The sequence below is a fragment of the Halyomorpha halys genome, unplaced genomic scaffold (genome assembly GCF_000696795.3).
Source record: "Halyomorpha halys isolate HHAL.00 unplaced genomic scaffold, Hhal_1.1 Scaffold670.1, whole genome shotgun sequence".
NCBI classification, from domain to species: Eukaryota; Metazoa; Arthropoda; class Insecta; order Hemiptera; family Pentatomidae; genus Halyomorpha; species Halyomorpha halys.
In genome coordinates this window covers 114,039-140,356 of record NW_027106188.1, presented here as the reverse complement: position 1 = coordinate 140,356, position 26,318 = coordinate 114,039, and the positions used below count along the sequence as shown (strand labels likewise).

The following is a 26,318-nucleotide window of genomic DNA, read 5'->3' as shown; positions in this document are numbered from 1 at the left end:
TTTTTCATAGGTTCCAAAACGATAAAAAAATTTAAATAATATCGTGCCAAATGTTAAACGTGTTTTTATAGAACGAATTCATAAAACCAGGGGTGAAGTTGGAACTGGTCGTTCTTGCGTTCCAAGTGGTAACTTTCACATACATTTTTCTGAAATGGACCTTCAGATATCACGCTTTTATATTTTGGTATAGAATAAAATATTTCAAATATCTGTATAATAATAATTTATAAGAAGCCAAAGTGGAACTTTCCGATGACTTGGCTCTCGGTCGAGATCGCTTCTGGGCCTCTCGAATCACCGTGGCTGTTTCAAGTATCTGTATAATTAATATTATTTATAAGTTATTTACAGATGTCTTTCAATATTTTTTCTAGAAAAACGTCCTGACGGTTTGTTATTTAAAAAACGTTTATTAAAAAACTTAAAATTTATAGCATTTTTTGGTTTCGTTCAAGGGCTAGTTTCAATTTCCTGGTTATACTAAGAACATAAATGGAAAAAGAATATTGGTCGTGCAATCCTAAGGATGGAGAACAACCGGTATTGTCTGATTTTTTTAAATACAAATTTTAAATTTAGTTTTTTACATTAATTATTGAAAGAGATTAGTAAATGAAATTTCCAATAATATCGATTGTACTGATACTTGTGCTGTTGTATTATATTTTTTAATTTGTATATTTTTTTAAACGTAATAAAAATGTTAGGCTGTGATTTTAAAATTAAGGTATGCAAATGATAATTAATAATAATGAATAGAAAATGGTCCGGGAGCGGTAAAAAAAAAAAAAAAAAATCAAATATTAATTATACTTTTTAATGTAAGCCAACGTTTTGGCCCACTTCGCAGGGCTTAATCCGGACTTACTGAATACAGGTAAGCCAAAAAAAGGTGTAATTACTGTTTCAGTTTTTTTTCTTTTTACCCTACCCGGAACATTTTCCTTTTATAATTTACAACCTTACTACAATTAATAATGCTTTGATACTGTTAATAATAAGTTATAACTAAAGCTGTTATTTTATTTGATTGTCCTTGATGACCGATTCGGCCGAATCGTTGAATATGTAATTGTGTTTTAATAAAGAAGGTCGAGGCAATTTATATAATTTTTGTTATAGTTAATTATTTTTTAAAGTTGGTACCAAAATGAAACGGTAAAATATCTTAGCAGAGGATGAAACATTTCAGAAAAACCTAAGTAGATTTTACTATTTGGAACTCAAAAACGAGGCGGCTATATGATAGATGAAGGCGAAAGATATGAAAGTGATGGATTGGGAGTTTGGTTTTTTGTTTTTTTTTTCAGCAAGGACGTGTATGAAAAAGAAGAAATGCAAGTGTAATACTGAGGATAGGGAACAACCTGAAATATTGCCATTTTTGTAAAAAAGGAACAAAAAAAAAAATTAATGTTGATAGATACGTGATCTGAGGTGGTTCTTAGTTTCGCCTATATATGAAGACTTACAGTTGGAGGAGGAGCAATGAATCCGGTATACAACGTTAGAGCGGTATTGGAGAGGAATAGGATCCTTAGAATTAGTAAAGAAGTAAGATAGTTTATTTTGAGATTTCAGTCCAAGACGTAGTGAAGGGATTGTTGGTATTAAGAATTTTTGTATGTTATCAGTGAGAGCGGGGACATACCACAACACCGTATCAAGACTATCTTGCTTTAAAAAAAAAATTAAAATTAAATAATATTCCAGCATGTTTTTTTACATAAGATATTGAATGATATTTGAAGAAGGTCAGGGTTGCGGTCAAAAAAAGAACAAATAGTTCAAAGCGAAAGGTTGCCTTCTGTTTACCCTTTCGGTTTGAACAGCCCTGATGAAGCCCTGCAAAGTGGGGCGAAACGTCAGACATTAAAATAGTCAAATATTTAAATTTTTACGGTCAACTACATATACATAGATATTAGAAATATTTTTATATTTTTTATTTAAATAAATGCTTAGAACTATCATTAATTTAACCATTTGATATAGCTTATGGTGAATAGTAGGATAACTGACTTACAGAAGGTGAAAGACTTGCTTATCTGCTGATATTGTGGATTATCGACATACTTGATGGCATTTACCATGTCTTATTCGAAAGAACTTCCTTTAATGATATGATGAGGCAAGTTTATCTGCCGCAGGTCAAGAGTGTGGTTTTTTTTTTCAAGCTCAACTGCAAGATTAGATGGGACTTTAATAAAGAATGAACAAGATTTTATGGTGGTGACTGAGTTAGCCGTGACGGGAGAAAGGAGGGCTGCAAATGGAGCGGCCTGTTGAGGGGATCATCTAATGACAGATATACAAGTTGGCAGCGTGCAGGGAATGGAGAATTGGGCAGCAGTTAGGATGAAAGAAAGAGTTGCTAGTATAATGGTTGTGATAGACCGTTGGGTGGACATAACAGAAAGGCATGCGGCCTTGTACCCTACCCTAGCGGCACACAGCCAACCGTTACTGCTCCGCCATATTGTGTCTCAGTAGGTTCTACTATCTTCAGGGTGAGCTTCGCATTAACCTTTGCCTTCAAGGCTGTTATCGGATCCCACCGTGTAATGTACGAATGCCCTGCTAAGTCTGCCCTGCCACACTTCTTGCCATAAGATACATTATTCCTCTGAATTCTATCGAGCATAAACATATCAATTTATTTGGCCAAATCATTCAACTTATTAATTAGCCGAATTTCTTAGGTCCAGTACTTGGCAAGTACTCTTTCTAGACCAAGGGTTTGCGGGGAGGTAATTCGACCAGAATCATTCACAACCAAATTAATGGTACCTTTTTACATAGGCTAGGCACGTTAAAGGAAAGTCTTGCGTTGCTAGTGTCAGCTGACATAATAGAATAATTATCTGCCGCGGCGGACTCGATCCCGGCTCGAGAGAAGAGCAGCCGAGGACCCACAGGCGGAAGGGGAGGGGAATTTTCTTATACCAAAATAACTACTGAGAAAACAAAATTTTTTTTTTAAATACAGCTGTTTCAAAGAAGTACCAATACCCGTGAGTAAATATGTTAAATGTTTTTTAACATTATTTCAAATAAAACTTTTAAGCTGTAATAGAGTTATTAACTAACAAAGGTAAATAAATTGTTATTTATAATTTTTTTTTAATTTAAATTTAATTTAAATAGAATAAATGTTATTCAATTATATCCATATTGTCCCGAAATTCTTTATTAATTATTTTAAATATTCAACATTTGTACCAACCTTGCCATCATCAAGAAAAATCTATTAAATTACAACTTCATTAGAAGTCAGTTATTTATTTTATTAAATTCATAAATGTCACTGTTTTTGTTATTAACTTTCTTTTTTTCCCCACCTCCAAAGAATTATTAATTTTATCTATTTATTTCATTATATATATACATATATATATATATATTTTATAAATCATAATTATTATCCATAATTTTTCAATATTTATATAGTTATAAATAGTTAAAGGTGTCTTTTTCACAAGACTATTGGTTTAGTCCCTCCCCTCCATAATCAATTGTTAAACAAAAGTAACTATTCCATTAACCATGTAAGGCCCACCAGGTGGATCTGGTATTAAATTATAAAAATAAAATATTAAATGACAACTTTTATTACAAACTTATTATTAAAAAATTTAAAAGCATAACTTATTATAAATTATTATACCATAACTATAAATTTACGATCATCATCATCATAATACTATAATTATTACAGAATTGCATGATATTCTGCACAGATCTGATATTAGGCTTTGAAATAACAAATAAATTAAGAAATCATATTTATTTGTTAATTAATTTGCCCTATATTATTTTTAATTACTTGTATTTGTCACTTTTTCATTCAAGTATAAATTATTTTAATTGTCAATTGTGTGACACTACTGCCACTAACACCAACATTATTCAACCTACCTCACAATCAGGTCAGGCATTATCATTTTATTTCAATATATCATGGACTATTTTATTTATATTTATTTTATTATTAAAAATCAAATCAAACTTAAATATAAATAATAACCTACAGTTCAACTATATTAATCATAAATTAAATTTACTTTACATTTCTGCATAATATTGGTCCAAATTTCTCATATCTGATTTAAAATTAACTGTATAATTAATATTTTCAGATATATAAATAGCTTCAAGTAAATTTCTTTTGAAAGTATTAGTATCTTTGAGTAAAATCATTGTATTGTCAAAATCAAAACTAAGTTTATTTTTGGATAGATGTTGAACCAATGAAGTATGCTCCAAACCAAGGAAGTTACTACAATGAGATATTTGGGAGAGGGGCAAAATATAAAACTGATTTGACTATTGTTTTACCACAGTTTTTGCAGTTTAAAATAGGTTCTCAAATTTTCCGAACTTTCTGGGTCAAATTATTGAGCTTGATGACATCCACACTTTATCCCTTTTCCCATTAACAATACCTCTTGTCCTGTGATCAAGTGGTTGTATATATGAAATACTAATCAAGTTCCAATAATTTTTAATTACTTCAAACTGTATATTGTTTATTCCTTCCCACCTTCCACTACCTTTTGACCAATACTAGTGTTAGGAGTAATACAATGCTATACATGTATGTGTAACATCTAACGATCATAAAGAGAACTGTGTTCAATTTTCATCATTTACACTTTTCTTCTGAGAAAAAGAATTGATTTAATTTTTTGTTTGTTTTAGTAGTGCTTGAAAATAAGGTTTTTTTTTAAATTTTAAAAATATAGGTTCTTTGTGGAAAAAATTAAATACTTTTTTAACTGATCTTCCAGCTCTATCGATAGTCTGGGAAATCTAAGCAAAGTTATAGCTGTCTTTCTCATAATATGATGGCAGATTTACATTAATTTTGTACATAATGTAATATTTAAAACTTTAGAACGATGTATATATTAAGTAACTAAGAATAAATTGAATTTTTATCAAACAAAATTTAATTATATTATACATGAAGATAACACATGTGAGCGATCATTGAATAATGACCCATCTATTGTATTCAAAACTCTCCAAAATATTGTCTCCCAAAACCCTTGAAGAATAGTATCGAAACTGGAAAATTAAAATAAATCCCACCTAAATCACCTTTACCCTTATTGTCAACTATGTCTTCCTGCTTTACCGTATTGTCTATTATTACATGACTTATTCTAATCAAAGAGAACTGATACCTACTGGTACTGGTACTGGTATTTGGTGGGGGAAAAAGTTCGGCAAGTGGGCCTAGTGGTCATTTTTGCCAACCCCTGACGGCCTAGGTTGCCGCTGTGTACTAACCAAGGTGGGAGTGTCAAGATTCATTCTTTGGCACCGCTGAAAAATTAATGTTTGCCCCAGTTGGTAATCGAACCCACAACATTCCGAATCGTGCGCACTGGGACCTGCGCCACAATCCGCATGGCCGTCACGTCCCTGAACTGATACCTATTAGCACTACATCTGAATAAATGACAAACTTGTAATACATATAAGAGACTGAAGAGACAGGAAACTACTTCTTAATTGTATTAATGCAATACTTACTTGACAAATGGTCTAAACATCAATTAATTACAAAAGGCTGACCATAATAAGGTCTATTTGGATAAGGATCTCAATGTTTCATTTGTTGCTGATTTGGCCAGAACCAGATATCAATTTTTCAACTCTCTAACCGCCCAAACCCACTTATTTCAAATCTTGCTTCCTCTTTAATACCTGAAATTTTTTTCAAGTTCTTCTAATCTACAAATGTTATTCTTTAATATTATTTACTAATATTATTAAGTTCTATCAATGGGTAGATTCTCCACAAGACAGTATCATGCCATTGTAACACTAATGCCACATTAACTAAATGTATTTTTTTGTAATATAGTTGTAAATATCAATAAATAAATATTAAACAATAGAATTTTTGAAAGACATTCATCTGTATTAAGTATTGTTTAGAAAAGTAGCCTGCTTTAAGAAAAAATATTTTTAAAAACTCCATTTTATTTGTTCTTATTAATATATTCATACCAGTATGAACAACACATTATATAGTGAGTGTAAGTAACTATCCCTCTTTTCCATTGAAGAACATTTTATTTTCCTAACCCATTTTTTGGCAAAATATCATTCAGTATATCAATATTACGTGTTGTAGTTTTGGTTAATATTAATATTGAACTGAATTAATTAATTTCAATTAATATTAACAGAATTGATTGTTGTATTGTTCCCATTGATTCATTCATTGTAGTGTGATACGAAGATACTCCCATTTCTACAAGAAATCACTTTAGTAAATTAATAGGACAGAAATAATGGGATACAGGATCTCTCTGAACAGTTTCGTACTAGCAGTTTTACAACATAAAATTCATAATTATAGATTCAGAATCAATCATTTATTATTCATAATTCATAGTGATAGATATAATTTATTGATTAAAAATGTAAGTACATACCTGAAAGAATATCACTCATATCCTTCTTAAGATATCCTAGTTCAATATTGGGAGCAGTAACTTCGACATTGTTATACAACTCAACGTAGTCTAGTATATTTTCCTCTGAATCATCCTATGCATTTCCAAATAAATTAGCATGCTATTATAATAAGTAAATTACATAAATCTAATGAATATACAGTGGTTTCAAAAGTTAATACACCATTTCAAAATTTGTTTATTTTATTAATGTTGAATTCTTTAATTTTTATTTTTTTTAAATACTAATGTATTCATCAAAGCAGCAAATTTTAGTGAAAAAAACATTATATATAAAAAAGCTTTAAACTTCATACATAGTCAATTCATGAATTGGTTAAATACATATTTGACATTAATATTTAAAAAATAACAAATAATGAATAATGACAGATAAACGAATTACATGGAGCTTTCAAAATGCTGGCAATAACTTATAATTTGATAAAGTGTATTATATTAACGATTAGACAAGTAGTCTAATACTAGATAATTATTTTATTGTTTTGGTTTCTCTCATTCATATTTATAAAAAGATTTTCCATGTTATTGTCAATATCAATTTGAATTTGATAACATTATGTTTTATAAGGATGACAATAATATTTTATAATCTATGATAAAATTGTTTTTAATTATATTAATACAAAATATGTTTAAAAAAAAATTACAATTTAGCAAACTAAATTTTTAAAGATTTTTGATAGTGTTTAATGCATCATTTTAGGTATTTGATTTGAAAATGGGCAATTTGAGGTCTGAAACGTTATGCAATTCATAAATTAAATATCCATAAAATTTTTATAGCTATACTGATGAGTACATGACTCTTAGCAAGATACTGTATACTATTATTTTTTGGTAATATATTCATTTCTGGCAATTTTAATTAAGATTTAGTTACCCTGTAATAAGTTTCATTCTTATTATTTATTTAATTGTTTTTACCTCTACCACAGAGAGTCATTAATATCAAGAAATCAACTTTATGTTCTGTTTTAATAATCTGTTTTCTCCTGAAGCTGGAAATTTTTTAGTTGATTTGATTAGAATTCAGGTGTTTAAGCTGTATTATTAAACTTTTGACATAGAGGAGTTACGATAGCTGTTAGAAGGAGCCCCTTGAATGAATTGGTAGTGTCCCATACAAAGTCAATATAATATTATTTTTTTTCCTCTTGATTTCACTTTTGGTCCATTTTTATTTCAGATGGTTCTAATTATTAACTCTTCCAGCCCCTGTTTCAGTTTTTTAAAAAGTTTTCTTTGACTGTTCTACCCAGTAAAATAGTTTACAACAGTTATTCCTGGTACTTCTTTCTGCTAAGAGTACCTGGTCCACTTTTTCATTGCCTAAGATTCTATAATGGGTTGGAATTTAGACCAAGACCTGCCTTACTTTAGGTTTCTGATACCAAATTCCTTAAGATATTCATCCCCTATTCTGGATCTGTGATTATGCATTACCAAGAATCTCATTTCTATGTAGGAAATAAATGTTACAATGTGTTTCTGTAATATTTTTTCCAAATACCTCTGATCATTCAAATATGTAGTTCTTGTCTTAGCACAAACACTATTTGAATATAAGCTTTCTAATGAAAACTTACCTCATACTTTGGAATGCCATCTGTTGAGGCATATTGCATTTAACAGATATATAATTTAACTGCATATCTCAAAAACCATTTAATGGTCTAAGACCAAATTTCACCTTGTCAGTAAAAATTATTCCCTTCCAGCCCTCTTGACTCCTGTTAACGATCAAATGTTTTTGTTTTTTTTGTGGGAAGAGGACCACATAAAGGATTTAAGGTTTGCTCCAGTCTCCTTTTCACAATTTAACAGGAAATTGAAATGTTGTGACATGTATTATGAATCTCCTTAGGTCATTTCTGATTTCAATGCTGTCCTGTAAGGACTAATCGCTAGTCTTCTAGAATGTGATGATGCCTCTTCTGAATATTATAGTATCTGACTGATCTTTATGCCATGAATACCCAAATACCAAGCCTTCTGTAATCTTCATACTGTTTATACTCTTTTTCCAATATTAAAATAGCTCTTGAAATATCACAATCAACCAAATTCCTATTTAGGTCCTTTAAAATGTATAAAGAAAACTGATAAATTAAAAAGAAAAATCACAATGTATTTATTTTGTTGGGGTTTGAGAGGGGCGGGTATGGGAAGGATTATCTTATAATATTTTTTGTGTTATGATCTCTTCTTGTGAGATTGTGACATGTTGTACATCAACTAATACTCGTGATAAGTAAGGCTACCACGGAGGGTGAGAGTTGTGGGTTTCTTTTAAATATTGCTCAATTTAACTATCTTAAGCCTCCTCTTCCCGTCTTAATAAACACTAAGTGGAAATGACATCAACGCTATTTGACAATTGAAGTATTTCTTAGCTAAGAAATAATTTTCTTAAAATTAATTACCAACAAATTTATCAATTGATGAGTTTCACAAATCATGAGATATATGACATGTATGATTGGTAGTAAAAATTAAAATGAAGCAAATTGCCATATTTATATAAATTTAAAAAATATATTAAATATATTTCAAACTTTTATCTATAACTCTTATAACTTTTATTTATAACTCCAAATTGCTAAGACCTGATGCATTTATGAAATTAAAATAATAAAGTTTTTAAATTTTTTTCAACAAAATTAGCATAGCATAGAAAAATATGAAATATGATTTGAAAGTTGAACTATTTTGTTCCCTGTTATCATCTTTTAACCCACCAAAGGTTATTAACTTATCATTAAGTATTAAATTACAATTTATAAATACTTTATCTCAAGTTTATGATTATAGAACTTGTTTTATGTTAATTCATTTAATTTAAACCACATTGAAAGAATCAATCTTTTCCTTTCAGTATATGGTTTTATTTTTATGAAGAGTACCTTTGTGTACAAAAAATCTGATTTAATCGCTGATTTGTACTGGAATCTGCCACATTGAATTGTGAATAAATAATAATTAAATCAAAATTATAAATACCTGAAAGTTTCTACTGTTTCTGAATCCATTTTCTTCATCCATACAGTCATACTGTTAAAAAAATAAATCATGAATAGTTGTTTAAAAATAAAAAGCGAATATTTGTTTCAAATCACTTCAATTATCAAAGAAACTACTTAATACATTGATAATTAATCAATTAGTATATTCATTTTTTTATATACTTTTTATTAATATTATTTGAGAATAATGTTGTCTCTATCTAAAGAGTAAACCCAATTTTTATTCCTTAATATGATATCAGTTCGTTACACTTTTACTATTAAACAAGTCAGTCAAATGATTGTTTTACCTGGGGGCATTCTCCTGAACACAACATTAGGAGGCATATATAATGAACGAGGCTGGAGTCTGGAAAAGAAAAGGCTGGAAAAGCAGTGACCCAAGTTCCAGGAGATTTGGCTGGATGGAGAGCTGGTACAAGAGAGGGCTCTGTTGGGCATCCTCGAGCATCTGTAAGTGACTGTGAAGAACCATGTCCGTCTTCAACGCGACAGTCAACTGGCATGCCAGAAATACCATCTGAATAAACAAATAAATAGTATAGCGAAGTAATATAATTGTTTTCATATTGTGTTAACTATAAACTTAAATATAAACTCAGGATGTTTAAATATAAATTTAAGCAGAGGGATATATACATATCAGTTTAAAAACCTACTGTTGCGTGTAAAAAACACTATTTTGTTGTTTTTGTATTTTGTAGCAAGTTTGTTGGTGCACAGCTTGCTACTTATAGAAAAATATTCCGCTGATTTTTAGAAAATGATCCTCTCCTAATCCTCTGTCTTACAGTCTCCCTGGTTCAACTTCTTCCATCATCCCCAAGGAGAAATAGATTGTTTGTACAATCCTCTTACTCCCATTTATGAAGTCCTTAAAGACAAGTTAGTTTCATTGGTTACTAACTGAGGTAACTCATTCTTCCATTAGGACATTGAGCTCTGTCTTCCGCAGCAGTTAGGTTTTCAGTACTAACAAAAATATGTTTTTTTTTCGGCAGCAGTGCATCGTTACGTGGGAGTAATACATATGCCACTGCTGTAAAAAGCAAAAAAAAACAACAAAAAAACAACACTTTATTCAGCAAATTTTCTGTTATACATTATTGTAGGATTCCTTTAATTGTAGAAACAATTCAATTTAATTTAGGTCTGTTTGTGGTGCAGCACAGGGCTCAGTTGAGCACCTTACTGATGGGGCTGCACCTTCCCCTTCAGTATCTGTCCATTACCTAGTTCACATCACACCTTCTATCTGGTTCCCACCTCCAGTGTGCCAGCCTGGTCCAGCCCTTCTGGTCTCAGACAGCATTTCCTTCTGGTGGTATACCAATGTCAAGCAGTAAGGCACTTTCCCAACCTGAAGAGTGTGGGACCAACAACCTTCTTCCATCTGTAGATAAACTTCCTAAATAAGGGGTAGTTCTCTAGTTCAGATCAAATGGAAGAAGTCTGACTTGGGGAAGGTGAAGATCCCTGTCTTTTTTTAACAACCAGGCTCAGTATCCTTCCTGGTGGCACACATCACTACATAAACCACACACAGGTAAACAACAACTTTATTAATCCTCTCAAGGAAATTTTCTGATAGATTCGTTAAGCCTTCCCACATTATCTGGTGTTCCATCAAGAGGAGGTTGAGAGGTATTTGTCCTGCTAGAACACATTTAGATGCATGACTTTTGGCCTCTTTATTTTTCACAGATTATCTCTGTTACATTGGTAAGTCATATTTCAATGAAAAACCAGTTTATAAATTATATTTAAGGCCATCTTAAAGGTTTTTAAATGTTTTTGTTTTCATTTTCTAATCAACTACTTCCCTTAATGAAAAACTTAAGGGATAAGAAAAGATTGCTAGGGAAAGCATTGTCTTAGATTTGAGCTTATGGGATAAGAAAAGGTTGCTAGAGAAAGCATTGTCTTGAATTTGAACAATGATTTCAAATTTACTTCATGTTAAAAAAAAGAATCAATTATTTCCTGCTTTCTTTTTAGTGAGGAATGCAAAGTAATGAAACTAAATTTACAAATTGATAAATTAAATTGCAGTTTAACAAACATCTATTCAGTAGTTTTTCAATGTCAAGAAATGAGAGTTCAACAGGTCATTGTTGAAATTATGTTTCCCAAATTTGATTTCTATACCTGTTAATATTTTTGTAGTAGATACATCTTGATTTAAATCTGAGTTTCATGAACTTTTAACCAAAGGAGGATGGAAGACAATGAGATCACAAAGAAGATGTGGTTATTGTGCCACTTATGCATTTATGTACATGTATTTCCTCTTCAATATATGGGATTACTTTCCCCACTCCAAAAATGTGTCCGTTTATTTAATGTAATCATGCTTACAACCTGCTGGAATTAATGCCCTCTCAGAGTAATTTATGCGGGAGTTTAGCAAAATTTAAGTAAAGGCAGTAACTGATTCTCTTAAAATCATCTTCGACCTCGCATTCTTCCAGTTTTCAAACAGGTGTTTTCAATTTGGTGAGGAATCAGACTCTCATCTATCTTTACTATCTGACCAACAAAAAATTTGTCTATTTTTCCAGAGAACCCATGTTGATGCTATCCTGTTCTCATTGGGTATAAATATGAAGATTAAGTTTCAAAAAAAGTTTATAACATAAAAATAATAATTACATCCAGCAAATAACTATTTAATTAAGTTAAATATTAATTCATATCAGTATAAAATTCCACGTCAAAATAGACTACTAATGTATTACATAACCGTTTAAATTTTCTTTTCTCTACAATCAAAAATAAAATAAGCATGATAATGAATCAATTACATTTCCTGAAATTTATTTACAAGATCTCCTTGTGATTTTAACAGACTTACACAGCCTCCATAGTTCAGTACCATTGACACAGTGAGAGGGCTGTGCTGGTATCTTAAAGAGCCCTCTAACTTGAGGGGTAGAGCGGACTCAGGGGTCCTAAACTAATAATGTTGTGTTTAAACTATTATCAAAATCTATATACATTGTATTATTCAGTGAATTCCTAACCTTTGATCTTTTGTTGACTGATGATCGAGATATCATTTAAGTTACTGATTTAAGATTTATGAAATAATATTCATATCATTGTTTTAATATTATTGACATTAACATTGATTTTGTGTGTGGATAATAGATTATTTTTGTTGATTTCTTGGGTGATTTTATTGACCCATAAATTTTATTTAATTGAGTACTGTGTAATATTCATTTATGTCATATTTTTAATTAGGGAGAACATATTGTTTCTAAACTGACTTTTTGTTCACATTTATTATCTTGTAAAATTGGTTGTTTCTCAAAATTATTAAATCGAATGATATAAAATTTAATTATGATCTGTAACATCCTGAAGATATTGAAATTGCAAAATTTAAAATTGTGCTGAAAACTTTCCAATTCTTATGAGATCTTATTATATCTTGTAGACGTTTTTTAACAGAACACATTGAAATCTTAAAAAAATATAATATAAATAATAGTTTAAAAAATAAATTATATGATAGTAATAAATCAAAATGAATGACCATTGGAGTTAATTAATAGTTGAAGAAGTAAGTATATCACCTAGATCAGGATTTATCAACCTTTTCTACCTGTGGACTACATTTATAGGTTACATATCAAGAGATGGGCACCAAAGGAGTTTTTTGTTGATTTTATTTTGTGTTTTCATTCAATGTAAATTGGGTATTAGTTATTTTTGATAATATTTACAGAGAAGTATCATACCAACATGTTGTAATTATATTTTCCTTGATCCTTAAATTACAACACACTAATAATTCATTGCTCAAAATGATTAGAAATATCACCTATTAAGTATTGTGGGAACAAAATAGTATACCTGGTAATTTAGTGTGCACTGAGAGTACCGTGTGTTCTCCAACAGTTAAGATGTTAGCACCGTTGAATGCAGATATCGCTGACCCTCTTACTTCCAGCCAAGCTCTTCCACCATCTTTCAATTTTCGGCCAGATCTGTATTGAAATAATAAGAAAAAAATTTATGAAGTAAGGAACTGATTAAAACATACTAATAAAATTAACCAGTTGATAATGAATAATTTAATGTGAATATTTTTAGTTGTAGAAAGGTGATCAAAAATTATAATTGTTTAATATAGGTTGTGAAAATGATTTGTGCTCTAATGACCACCAGTATTTGTGTATTTACAGAAAATAATCTTTTAACAGACTTATACCAATCCTGTTTTGTAATCGTAATTCTGAATATTAAAGTTAATTCTTCTTGAAACATTGGTTTCCAGAATCCAAAGTCATATGTAAAATGTTTGAGGTACACGGAGACCTTAAAATTCTCTTCAATGTTGGTCCAAAAATCTAATAATAAGAATAAAAGCAAAATTATTTGCCTATTGTGAGACTATTCCAGTCAATCTCTCAGGAAATATTGGAAAATAGAAAAGTCCATGTATGGGTCAGTGCTTCCCAAGCAGAGAGGACAGCATTATTAGTCTTTTACTACTTTTGTAGATGATGGACAAAAACAAGTGCTGTCAATGGCGGATATGAATAAACATTGCTCTGAAACTCCTTAGTTTTTATTATGAAGAATGACAGAAATTTAGAAATAGCCTTATTTAGGGAAAAAATACCGTCAAATATTTCTATATTCTATCTAGTCAACTGAATCTTAAGAAAGATGTTGAATACTTTGATTCTCTACCTCTCTATTCTAGCCATGGTGGAAGGTCAAGTTTTCAATTCGTGGCACCATCACAGATATATAAGTAGACCCTATGCAGGATTAGAACTGGTGCCACAGCAGTTCCGAGGTTGCAAAGACCTGCGTCTCAACTCCCACAACTAGAGATGACCATATTGGGTAATGTTTATGTGTGTAATGGGTATGTGGAGTTACTTTAGATTCTGTTGGGTGAGTGTTTATTCATGACAATATTTAGATTTGATTAAAAGTGAAACTATTGATAAAATTCTCACTATGGTTGTTTAAGTAATCACCAATCAACTATAATTGGCTGGTTAAAAAAGAAAAGTCAGAAATGTTTTTCGAAATTAAAAGGACATTGGATTTATTCTAATGGTCATCAATGTCCAACTTTATTATAAAAAACTAGAATGAATAAATTCAGTTTCTCTAGTTCACCTAGCTTCAGTGAACTTGGTTTATTGGGGTTTATTCAGGCAAATGTAAGGATCTCACCCAATAAATTTGGAATAGCAAAAAATTCAAGAACTTGTTTAAAGGCACAGTTGGTGAGACTCAAGATATGTAATATAATTTACTTAATATCTAGGAATTAGGAGAAAAATATTAAAGTTTAAACCTTTAATTCAAAACAGTTTTTTTTTTTTTATTTACTACATAAGACAATTATTCATGATTTAATCTGTATGATTGAATTTGCCATTTTGTTAACTAAATCTTTAATTTCAAAGAATTTAACAAAAATACACCATTAAAGAGTAAAAAAAAAAAAAAAAATAAGAAAAACATAATAATTTAAAATTAATGAAAAAATTACTAATTTAATTGTACTAATTTTTTAATAACTCATCAATTGTAATTGTATTAATAACAACTTTTTTTAAACAGTTTATGAGAGTAATTTTGTATTGATCAGATAGGTCATTGTAATCGAGAAGGCTCTGGGTAAACTGTCGGTTGTTGTGATGCAGTTCTCTCTCGTGCCATGTAACTTAATGTGTACTGTGCTTAATAAAAGGCTTTCACTTACAAGTGTTATTTCTTTCCATAAGAAACAATATTATTCTCATGCCACGTAATATAATATTCATAATATTTAGGAATTATGAGTAAAATATTATTTTATATTAAAAAGTTAAACCTTTAATTCAAAACAGTTATTTTCTTATATACTACATAAGAAAATTATTATGATTACTTTATGATTATTATGAAAAAAAAGTAATGTTTGCTTTGTTAAGATGAAAACCATATTTGTTATATTATAAAGATACTGGAATACTTAAATAAATATACCATACAAAATAGAAATTTTGAATTTTAAAAATGAACATAATGAAATTATTATTAGAAAATAATATTAAGTGGTCACATTTAAGAATTTTCATTTAAGTCTTATTTATTTCTGAAGTATATTTTATTTCTATTATTTACAGTATTGTTATTCAATTATTGTGTACTCGGCCATTTTCTTTATTACATCTAGTTTTAATTATATTCCTAGTTTGTTTCACTGTATGCCTATTATTTGTTCTAAAAGACTATGGATATATAAATTATTCATTTATTTATAGTAAGAAAAATAGTATAGGATGGCTGTTTTTTTTTTCTGTTTTGTGCAGCAATCTGTTATTCTAAATTATTCTCATAAAAAAAATAAAAAAAAAAAAAAATAATATCAAGACTAAAATTAGAACTGAAATTTTAATTTTACATTTATGAATACCAAAATACCTGAATAATTTTTCATGGATGTCGGTCAATTTCTAATAATGAAGCAATCTAGCATGAAGGGTGAGATGTATGGATTGAATCCATACAGAAAGAGAAAGAAAGTTCTATTTAAGTAATCTATACTTAACTTATTTTTTTCTAGTGTCAGCTAGACAGTTCTTGCTAAGAATGTGAATGATTTTTTAATTTTAACAATTATGTAAAAAATTAAATCTGTACAGCTCCAATCCATGAAGGGTTATAGAGGTGCAGTACTTTGTAAGGAAGTACTTTACTAGACCAAAGGTTGTGCTAGGTGGTGCTTTGACCAGAATTACGTTTGCTCGCCAGATTTTTACCCAATTAAGGGCGTCTACTTTATGAGGCTTCTGGTAGTTAGGTAATAAAAGAAAAACTGCCATTTTTCAAAAATTCCTACTTTTCAGCATAAAAGTGAAATTATTTTAATTATGATTATAAACAGGATTTTTGATCTAGTATTGAATGGATAGTACTGGAGAAGCTCAAAAAATAGACAACTCTAAGAACTTCTTTCTGAAAAGGATATTGTCAGAATCATTAAACTTGAGAGACAGTGCTGGCAAATCACTTGATGACAATGGCAGGTCAGATGTTCTGAATACAGAAAAACTACATTGTGCTAGAAGAGTTGGACATCCAGAACTGCAGGTGGTAGGAAGCCTTGATCATGTAAGAAATTGGAGTGTGCATTCTCAAAACTGAGAACAGCAGTAGCTCACTGAAGATCCAAAGACCCATCTTTGATTGTAATCCAATGTGCTAATGATATAATAATATGAACATACATACATACAGAGCCATAGCTAGGTGGTTGTGAGATGGGCCATGTCAAGGGCAGAGGTACAAATAGGTCACAAAATTAAGCATTTTCAAATTAAGGTTTAGCTTTTCTTTTATAACAACAGTATTTTTATATTTAAAAAATGAGAAATTTTACTGAAATTCTAAAAAATTATACAGACTTCCCCTCTCCCCAGGTATTGGAGGGTGCAGATTTTTCAAACTCACCACAGAAGGCCCTTGCCATGGCTCTGCATACATAATACAAATGTATTAAACTAGTAATGGACTATTTTTAAATTAAAATGATAGTCTGGAATGTAATATTAATTGAATGATAATCATAAAATTAATTTTTCATAAGTACCTCCTAGATGATTTTGATTTTATAGGAAGCATTTCCTGATGCAGATGACATTTAACTTGCACAACTGGATCCACTGCCTGTTGCACTGCACTAGACATTTGAACTTGTAAACTTGCTGTATACACTAAACCATCTGCATCCTGGTAAACAATTTTAATAAAAAAGATTTATAAGAGTTAATTCTTGAAATACTGTAAGAAACGAAGCTGTATTATCAGTATGTGAAAATAAAATATACAGTTTTAGTTAGTATTATTTACACCAGTTTAAAAATTAACAATGGAATATTACTTATAGCTAATATAAAACATTTAATGAAAGTGAATATTTATATATTGTACAAAACATTTATATATACCTTAATATGTTTACCTATAATTTAGATAAACATTCCTCAGGCATTTGGAGGTATTCTTAATGTTTAAGTTTTGAAATACCTCAAATGAAATATTTAATTTGAAAATGAGAACATTTTCATGTTATTAGTATATTATTATGCCAAGTTGAATATTGGTCCATTTTCTTACTAAGAAATTTAAACCTGAAAAGCCAGTGTTTTATTTAAAGTAAATTTTCTTGTTAAGAGTAGGTTTTAAATACTATGTATGGTTTGTGAGACCAATGCTTGAAATTTCAACTACTTAGTTTCAATTTTTCAGTGGAAAAATAATAATTATTCTAACATCTTATCAACTGTTTTATTTGTTTTATTTTATAATAATATATTTCCAATATATATTCGAGCATTAAACAGTTGAAGTGGAAACAATCCAGTTTTTTAAGTGTATAGAAATAAAGGTACTTCTTACTCCCTCTACAGAGATTTCCATCAACCACTATAAATGATCATATGTAGTTCTCGAATCTTCCGCTAGATAGCTCTCCATGTTAGACACCTCATACTTTTGAATAATAATAATTTTATTTCAAAATGAAAAGAAATTACAATTTAAAGCAAAAGTGGAAAGAAAATTCATGTTTTAACTAACATCATTTTCATGAAAACTTAATCCCCGTGGAATCAAGTTGAAAATGTAATATTATCGCAGAGTAAAATGCCAACCACTACTGCTTAATTATATACCGTTTAGGACAACTCGTTGTTGTTAAGTTACTGACTCTTGAAAATTAATTTCGGAGCAATAATCATTACTGTTTTTGTTACACAAAAAGGCCTTTGCAATCTCAAAAAAACAACTTATTGATCTTGCTGAATTTTCGCACATTCAGGCATTCAAAAATAATTGGTAATTCCATAACTCCACACGCTTCGTCATAGTAACTAAACGAGAACTTAGTAACTTAATGTTTTTAATATTATTCTGTATTTTAGGGTGTTAATAGCCTGAAAAAATTAAGGGCTATTATCCTCCCTGCTGTCGTTATATTTAATTTTGAATAAAATATTGTTGATCGCTTGAAAAAAAAAAAAAAAATTACCAAAATTAAATGATCCTTCCAGTAAAGTAGACCAAAATTTGTTTTTGAGGAAAACCCAAGTCTGATTCATTATTGGTAGAACTGGTAAAATAAAACTCACAAAAATGTATTTATTAGAAATAAAAATATTCATAACTCCTTACAATTATATCTAAATCTAACATTACTACAACTGTTGGGAGGTTGAATTTCTGTTTTTTTGACCCATATCAATACTTTTTAGATTTTATGGCGTTAAAAGGTAGAAAATTAGTTTAAAAAAAAAATAAAACTCATTAAATATTTAATTTTTTGCCTTCGGTTGTAATTTGATTATTGTTGATCGTTCTATTTAAGGTAGTTTCTAGTACTCTAAATCGCTATTGAGTTTCGTGTAAATTGATGGGATCTTGCTGATGTTATTACAATTTTTATGAGTTTCGAAAAAATATGTATCCAAATAATGTGAGATTTTCGAGCAAAAAAAATTTTTTTTTTATTACTATGAAATTAACAAGTGTCTACTTTTAATTAGGGAAAAATCTGTTCGAGCGTGATTTTGATCTAATCACCTCCTTGCACAACCGTTGGTCGAGTAACAATAAGTACTGTTATACTTACCAAATACTTATGTTATAAGTACGTACCCCTGATCCTTCATGGGATGTAGCGGCAATTTTTTTTTTTATAATAAAAATTAGTATTGAGGAGTTTATTGAGGTGCGGAAAATGATTTTCAATTTCATTTCCCTCTAAAAAATATTATACCTCACTTTGTTCGGTTAGTTAGTCTATTTTCTATTTTTTTACTAATATTATCGCACTATTTACAATATTGTACTATTGTACAATAAGGAAACAATATTAATTGAATTTAAATTCATTAAAATCATGAAAACCAAAAGTGAAGTTGACTAGTAAAATGATTTATAGGAAAAAGCAAGTTAGATTTGTTTTTAATCTCTTTATAAACCCATAAAAGCTAATTTTCATATAAATCAATAAATATTTTTCGTTGCCCACTTTGCTACGCCATACAGCCCAAATTGTTTTATTAATAAAATTAAGTTACCTGGCAAATATAGTTTTTGATTTCAATAAAAATTAGTGTCTAATGATGCTGCAAACGAATCTTACTTTTTCTAAAAAATATTTTATTGGCCTATTTTACTGGCAGTGACTTTTTTTTTTTTTGTGATATTGTGTAAGTAGAATTTTTTTCTCATTCTGCTCAAAAAAACAATATTTTGGTATATAGATTGGTATATAAATATCCCCACTGTGCTAACATATGACTACACACATTTAACATTTATGAACGTCTGACCTTACAAAGTGGTATTAAAATATGATTTTTATAAATAAATTTATAATAAAATTAGGATATTTTGTATTTACTTAAAAAAAATAATTTGCTGGCCTCCTATCCTCGAAGCGACTTTTCGTTTTTACGATTTTGTACACATTTAATATGATCAGCAATCTTGTTTTGTTATTCTATACGAAAAACTAAATCTATTCTTATATAATAACCCTTAAATTCAGAGTAAAGGTAGAAAAGGATAATATAGGGTATTTGTTTGTAATTTTTTACCATCAGTTAAAAACAGTTCTTATATATCATATAAATAATTTTCCACTTTTTTAATTTGATGTCAATATACTGAGTGACGATTTTGTTAAAATAATGTCAGCATTAATTTAATCCCATTAAAATGCTAATTTTAATATTGGGTTGTAAAATAAGTTCGTAGCATTTTTTCAATATTTCAATTTAATCATCTCTGTGTTTATAAAATCATGTTTACTTGGTCAATAATATTTACATATTCTAAAAAAGGATTAGTTAAGGTACTTTTATGCATCAGTTTCAACCGAGATTTCTTATCTTTAAGTAATATTTTGCTTACTAAAAATGGAAGAGAAAAAAATTCATTTTCGCCATTTAATGATTTTTTATTTCCGAAAAGGAAAATCCGCTGCACAGACGGTTAACAAAATTTGCAGTGTGTATGGCGATAGGAGAAAGCATGGTTTGATTGGCTCAGAACCGAAAATTTTGATTTGGAAGATGCAAAGCGCTCGGGTCGATCTTCAACTGTTGATTACCAAATTCAAGCATTGGTCACAGACAACCCTCACTCTACGATACGGGATATCGCAGAAAAACTTAACATATCTCATGCAAGTGACTCAAATGATTTGTGCCTCATAATCGCAAAGGCATAGTTTTCCATCACGATAACGCTGGTCTTCGCAGACACGGCAGAAATTATTAGAGTTTGGCTGGGATGTGATCCCCACCCACTCTATTCACCAAATCTTGCCCCAACAGATTTTCACTTATTTCGGGCCCTCCAAAACTCTCTTAACGGGAAACACTATAATTCGCTCGAGGACTGCAAAACGCATAATGAGCAAAAATCTGAGAAGTTCTGGGAGTACAGAAATAAAAAATTACCTGAAAGATGGCAACATGTAATAGATCAAAATAGTTCATATATAATTTATTAAAAATATTTACAGAAATCTGAAGTTTTTATTGAAATCACCAGTAAAAATGCTACGAACTTATTTTACAACCCAATAGTCCGGTAAAATCAAAAGATCACTTAGTATTCTGAATTGTCTCTTTTAGTTTTTAAGATTTAAATTCTTGAGTTTAAATAGTTAACAAGCAAATATTTTTAAAGATTCTAAAACATATAATCAACACTGTTATCAAAGTAATTTTTAAAGATAATATACAATATAAAAGGGGTGTATATTTATAAATTAATAATATGTAGTGGTACAACCCATGAACGCCCAGGGTTGCAATTTTACCAAATTTCAAATTCGATAGAAATGTACATTTTGAGGTGTTATAAGACCAAATGACCGAGTCTCTCAAAATAGTCTGTTTTGTGTGAATAGCCTAATTCAAAAACGGAAAGTCATAAATAATTTTATTTGAACGTTGGAAAGAAAAAAAATCGTACTAAAATCCAAATTAATATCATAATCCTTAAAACGAAATTCTGAAACAAATAGGCTTGAGTATTTATAAGTGAATTTGTGAGTGAATTTTTCTTATTTATAATAAGATTTTTAGTTTTATAGAGCTCAACTTTCAGTAATATAAGTAATTTGTGTAAAAATATATATTATGAATGTTATATACATGCAAATGAAAGAAGCCTGCATCGTTTTTTACAAAATGATTCTTTATGAATGTTGTGTAAAAGAAATTTAAGTCAAGAAACAATATATATTGTTACGAGGTTATCTCTTCAGATCGAGAAAGAATCGATAGCCGATCGGTTTAATCGGTCCGTTCAAGAACGATGTGTGTCAGTGGGAAAAAGGTTACGAGTGCTGTGATTGCTCTCTAGTGGCAAAAAAAGAAGAAATGGTTTTGGTTCCCTGTTATTATTTCTTGGTTCGGATATCACAATACAATATGTTTATATTTTCATCAGGATAAGTAGTGCATCAAGCTAACAGATAAAATATCATGAAATATAATTGACTCTTTACAACAAAACTACTTAAATTATTACTTCAAGAAATCTATTTATTTTAGAATTTTATTTACTTTTGATATTCTGATCCCACACTGCCTGGGATTGATGGCGATGGAAACCGATGTACCAGAACCCCTTGCCTGTGCACAATCGGAACCTTTAGACGACACCAAGCCATGGAAGTCACCAGAGAAGATCAATGTTACATTCATCCAATGCTCGTCACAGCTGCTTTTTACATCTGAAACATTTAAATGCCTATCAATATTATGAATAAGAGTAAACGTACAAAATGTTCATTCTCAGAAATGTATCAATTACAAAAAATACTTATCCATTATTATATTTACCTGTATTATATTTGTGTATATAGTTTATAATAACCTATTCTTAGTGCGGGGGCATGGGTTATTACCACTACTTTATTGAGTGTCTAAATGATAGAAGGCCAGGGGTTGAAAAACGATAATTTGAGAATAGTCAAATACATTTTTATTTATTTTTTGCCGACTTTTCGACCTACGTAGCAGATCTTTGCCAGGGCTGTTAGGTGAGAGTTTCGAGACCCCTTCAAAAGTTTGATAAAAATTAAATTTTCCCTGTGGGGTCTCAGTTTATACTTCCACCTAATAACACCGATGAAGACCTATAACGTAGGCCGGAACGTAAGCAAACAATAAATAAATAGTTATTATTTTATTATCTTCTTGGATGCAGCCTTGACCATCTTCAAATTTTAATTATAGTGCTATAAACTAGTATATTATTGTTATAATGTGCTTGTTTACTATTTCTATATATATTCTGTATTTTCTAATGATCTGCAGTTTATATGAAACTTTTCATAGATGTTTAAATGCAACTTCCTTGATCTTACAGTTTATATTGAACTCTTAACAAGAAATTTAGGTTCTAACTCTATGCCAGCCTGTTGAAGTGAGATGTGCTGTATTTGTTCTACATTTAGGTGATGTGTTTCTCTGTCCTGATGATTTCTGGGTTGGCAAAACGCTGCTCTTTAGTTATTCAGCACTATTTGAGAGATTATAGGCTTTGTTTTGGTATTTATTACTTTTACTTTAAAATATTACCATATAAATTTTTTAATTTTATTATTGTATAAGAGGAATTGAGCTCACCTATGAGCGCTGGCTTGAGGCTCATCACCGGAATAAAGGAGCTCAAGAGGAGCAGCCATCGAGCTGGTGGCATTTCCCTGGAACAGTTCAAATAAATATTATTCAAATCATTAAGTTATATAAAATCCAATTCACATAGAGTATATTTAAAATAAATATTCAATTTATGTAGAAAAAAATAGCATCCTTTAACATATTAGCAAACATTTTAAATCTAGAATTAACTGAGTTTATTAGAAGGATCCTTGCTATGCGATCATAACATATGATCTTTCAAAATTAAATACACGTGAGTCCATATTTTACTCTGCGTCCATTTGCTCGCCATTGGCAGGTGAATTCCACCGTTCCCTTACAAACATTTCAGGTTAGGTAAGTAATTATTGAATTCAGCATGCTGTAAAAAAAAAGCTACTTCTGTAACGTATCTATATAAATTAATCTTTATTCTTGATTTTATTTCCAAGGATGTTGTTTGTTATTTTTTATATAAAGATGTTGAGGTGAAAATATATTTCATTTGGAATATTATCAATAATATTTTTTTGCTTATACTAAGTAATAAAAAAATGGAATGAAATAATTGACTTTTTTTCCTCTTAAAAAACTTATATAGGGACCATTAAATGTTGAAAATCCGAAAAGTTAAAATAAATCTATTAGCAAGTAATATCGATTCCTTTTTTATTCTCTCCACTTTTGAAATTAATCGATATACCAGAGAAAACATAAACATGGCCATATGTCAGAAATATGGAAAGTTAAAATGCATCCTGAACTCGACACCACTTTTTTTCGCGAAACGTACACCCTGCTTGAATATTTATTTTGTTATATCTGCCTGTATAGATGTCTATCTGAAACTCGTCTTCCCTGATGCTTACCTTACTAGACTCACTAGTATTTGGTCATTTATTTTTTATAACACAAAAAAGTAATGATTATAAAATGAAAGATATAGAAATTGTTTGGAAATTACTAATAGCAAATTACGAAATCACAATACTGTCTTATCACTACAGAGATCTTTACTATTTGACCATTTCTTTTTTCAGTTTTCGGACTTTTTCATCATCTTATCGTTTCTTTATATCATTGAAACACATTCATGTACTTTTGTTCTATTAATTGTACATATTGCTCAACGGATTAGAGAGGTGTATACTAAATACCGTGAATACATTACGCACATTTTCTTCCGACGTAAAACCGGTTGATTTATTTATCTTGCATGATATTTGTTTTATATTTGATCTGATTTTGTGCCATTTCAATAGAAAACTACAGAAAATAAGGGTTTCTTAAAAAATTGTAGTGAAATAAATTCATTCTTTGTAATCGCTTATAAACTTCCGATTGGTATGCTCATGTTGTCCACTCAGAGGGGTAAACCGAGCGTAAAGAATTAATCTGTGAGTTTTGATTGTCTTGACAAAACTGATACATAAAGAATTCGATTTAATAACACGGTACTGTGAATGGTCCGTGTTTATTCGTATTTAATTATAATGTTTTACTTTTGCTAATTACTAATTCATATATTTAATTATTCTCTGGGCATCTAGCGTAAATCCAGCGAGGCAAATGTTGGCCAGCGGCGGCCGTTATAGCTTACAGTTAGCCCTCACCTAGTTCCATGGCCACGCTGACTCAGCTCGTCTTTAGGCAAAAAATACAAGCCCCTTTCTTTGCCTCGTAGAATCTGGGCTAGCCTGCTCACCTTACATTGTCTTCCACCTCTTCCTACTTTTAAGACCGTTTCACGCCTTTTCAAGCCGACTATACCATCCCCTTTTAGCAGCAAAATTACCTTTTCTTTTATTAGTTCAGTTTCTTTGTTACGTCTGAGCATCTTTCATGTTACTATGTAGAAGCAGGTTAGGGAAAGCACACGTACGGCAAGAATGGCGTTTTCTTTTATGTACAGATGTGCTTTTTAAATTATGATTTTCTGTTTTATAGCCCTTCCAGAAAGTTCTATTTGTAAATAAAGGGGTCTGCGTCAGTAGGGAGGTTTGAAGCCACCTTAAATTGACGATGTCTTTTTGTTGAAAAGCCTTAAATGAACTAAAAACACGAGCTGGCTCGGAATATAAACATTCATTTGGCTAAGGTAACAATTGAAAACATAAAGTAAAATCAGTGGAGAAGATGGGGCGGGCGGGGGGTCCGGTCAGAAAAAAATAAATAAAAATAACAATAGTTATTCATACCCCCCCCCCCACCACACCATCTTCTCCAATTCAAAGAATGACTCGTATCGTAATTATAGCTAGTAGGTTAGTCGACGTACGACATGCCACAATCTTACAAGAGAAGATTATAACACAAAAAAGGCAATCCTTCCCCACCGGACCGCCCATCTAAGACCCCCGGGGAGCAACAGTCCTATATCACTTTTGAAATCTTAGCTTAAAAAGGGAAGAGGAGACTTTAAGATAGTTTAATTGAGCAATATTTAAAAAGCGACTGAAATTGAAAAACGGAATGAACTAAGTAGATAATAAATACTTGAAGTAGTTTGTCGGGGGGTGCGATCAGCAAAGAACAACATAAATAAACAAAACCATATTTATTTATTTTATGCCGACGTTTCGACCTGAGTTTCAGGTCTTCATCAGGGGTTATGGCATAGAGAGAAGATTGGTAACTGAGATAGTTACCATAGTTAGATAATAAATAAATTGTTTAAATGAGATAGTTAGATAATAAATAAATACCGCAATAAACTAAATAGAAATAATAAACAATTAATTCATCCATGCATCCAATTTGTAAATAAATTAATAATGTGTGTTTTATATTTACTAACTACATTAATTAATAAAAAAGTTTAAATAGTCTCCAATTAATGGATATATATCCTCAAATATAGCAATAGCGAAACATTGTCGGGTTTGCTGGTGATAAATAAATTATATGGATCATATAATAGAGATGCATTAGTGATAAAATATACTGAATGAGATATGATGTGGAAAATAGATATGAAGTATACAGTATATATGAAAAAAAGTAAGAAATAATAGAAGAATGATAAATAGTAACAATAATAAGTATCGACAACACTTAAGACATCATACAGGTATGTATTGCTCGTACATGAAATGTATAGTGATAAA

General features: G+C 30.0%; 1 protein-coding gene across 1 annotated transcript in view; it reads right to left on the bottom strand.

Moving 5' to 3' along the window:
• The window catches only part of cyr (cypher), a 117,153-nt gene that overhangs the window by 26,127 nt on the left and 64,708 nt on the right, over nt 1-26,318 (bottom strand). The window contains exons 2-8 of the mRNA XM_014427762.3: nt 23,197-23,273; nt 22,129-22,298; nt 17,133-17,272; nt 13,385-13,518; nt 9,814-10,043; nt 9,501-9,551; nt 6,456-6,570 (exon numbers count right to left, since the gene is read on the bottom strand). Of these exons, the coding sequence (XP_014283248.1) occupies nt 6,456-6,570; nt 9,501-9,551; nt 9,814-10,043; nt 13,385-13,518; nt 17,133-17,272; nt 22,129-22,298; nt 23,197-23,269 (913 nt within the window). The 5' untranslated portion in view covers nt 23,270-23,273. The remainder of the gene's footprint in view (nt 1-6,455; nt 6,571-9,500; nt 9,552-9,813; nt 10,044-13,384; nt 13,519-17,132; nt 17,273-22,128; nt 22,299-23,196; nt 23,274-26,318) is intronic.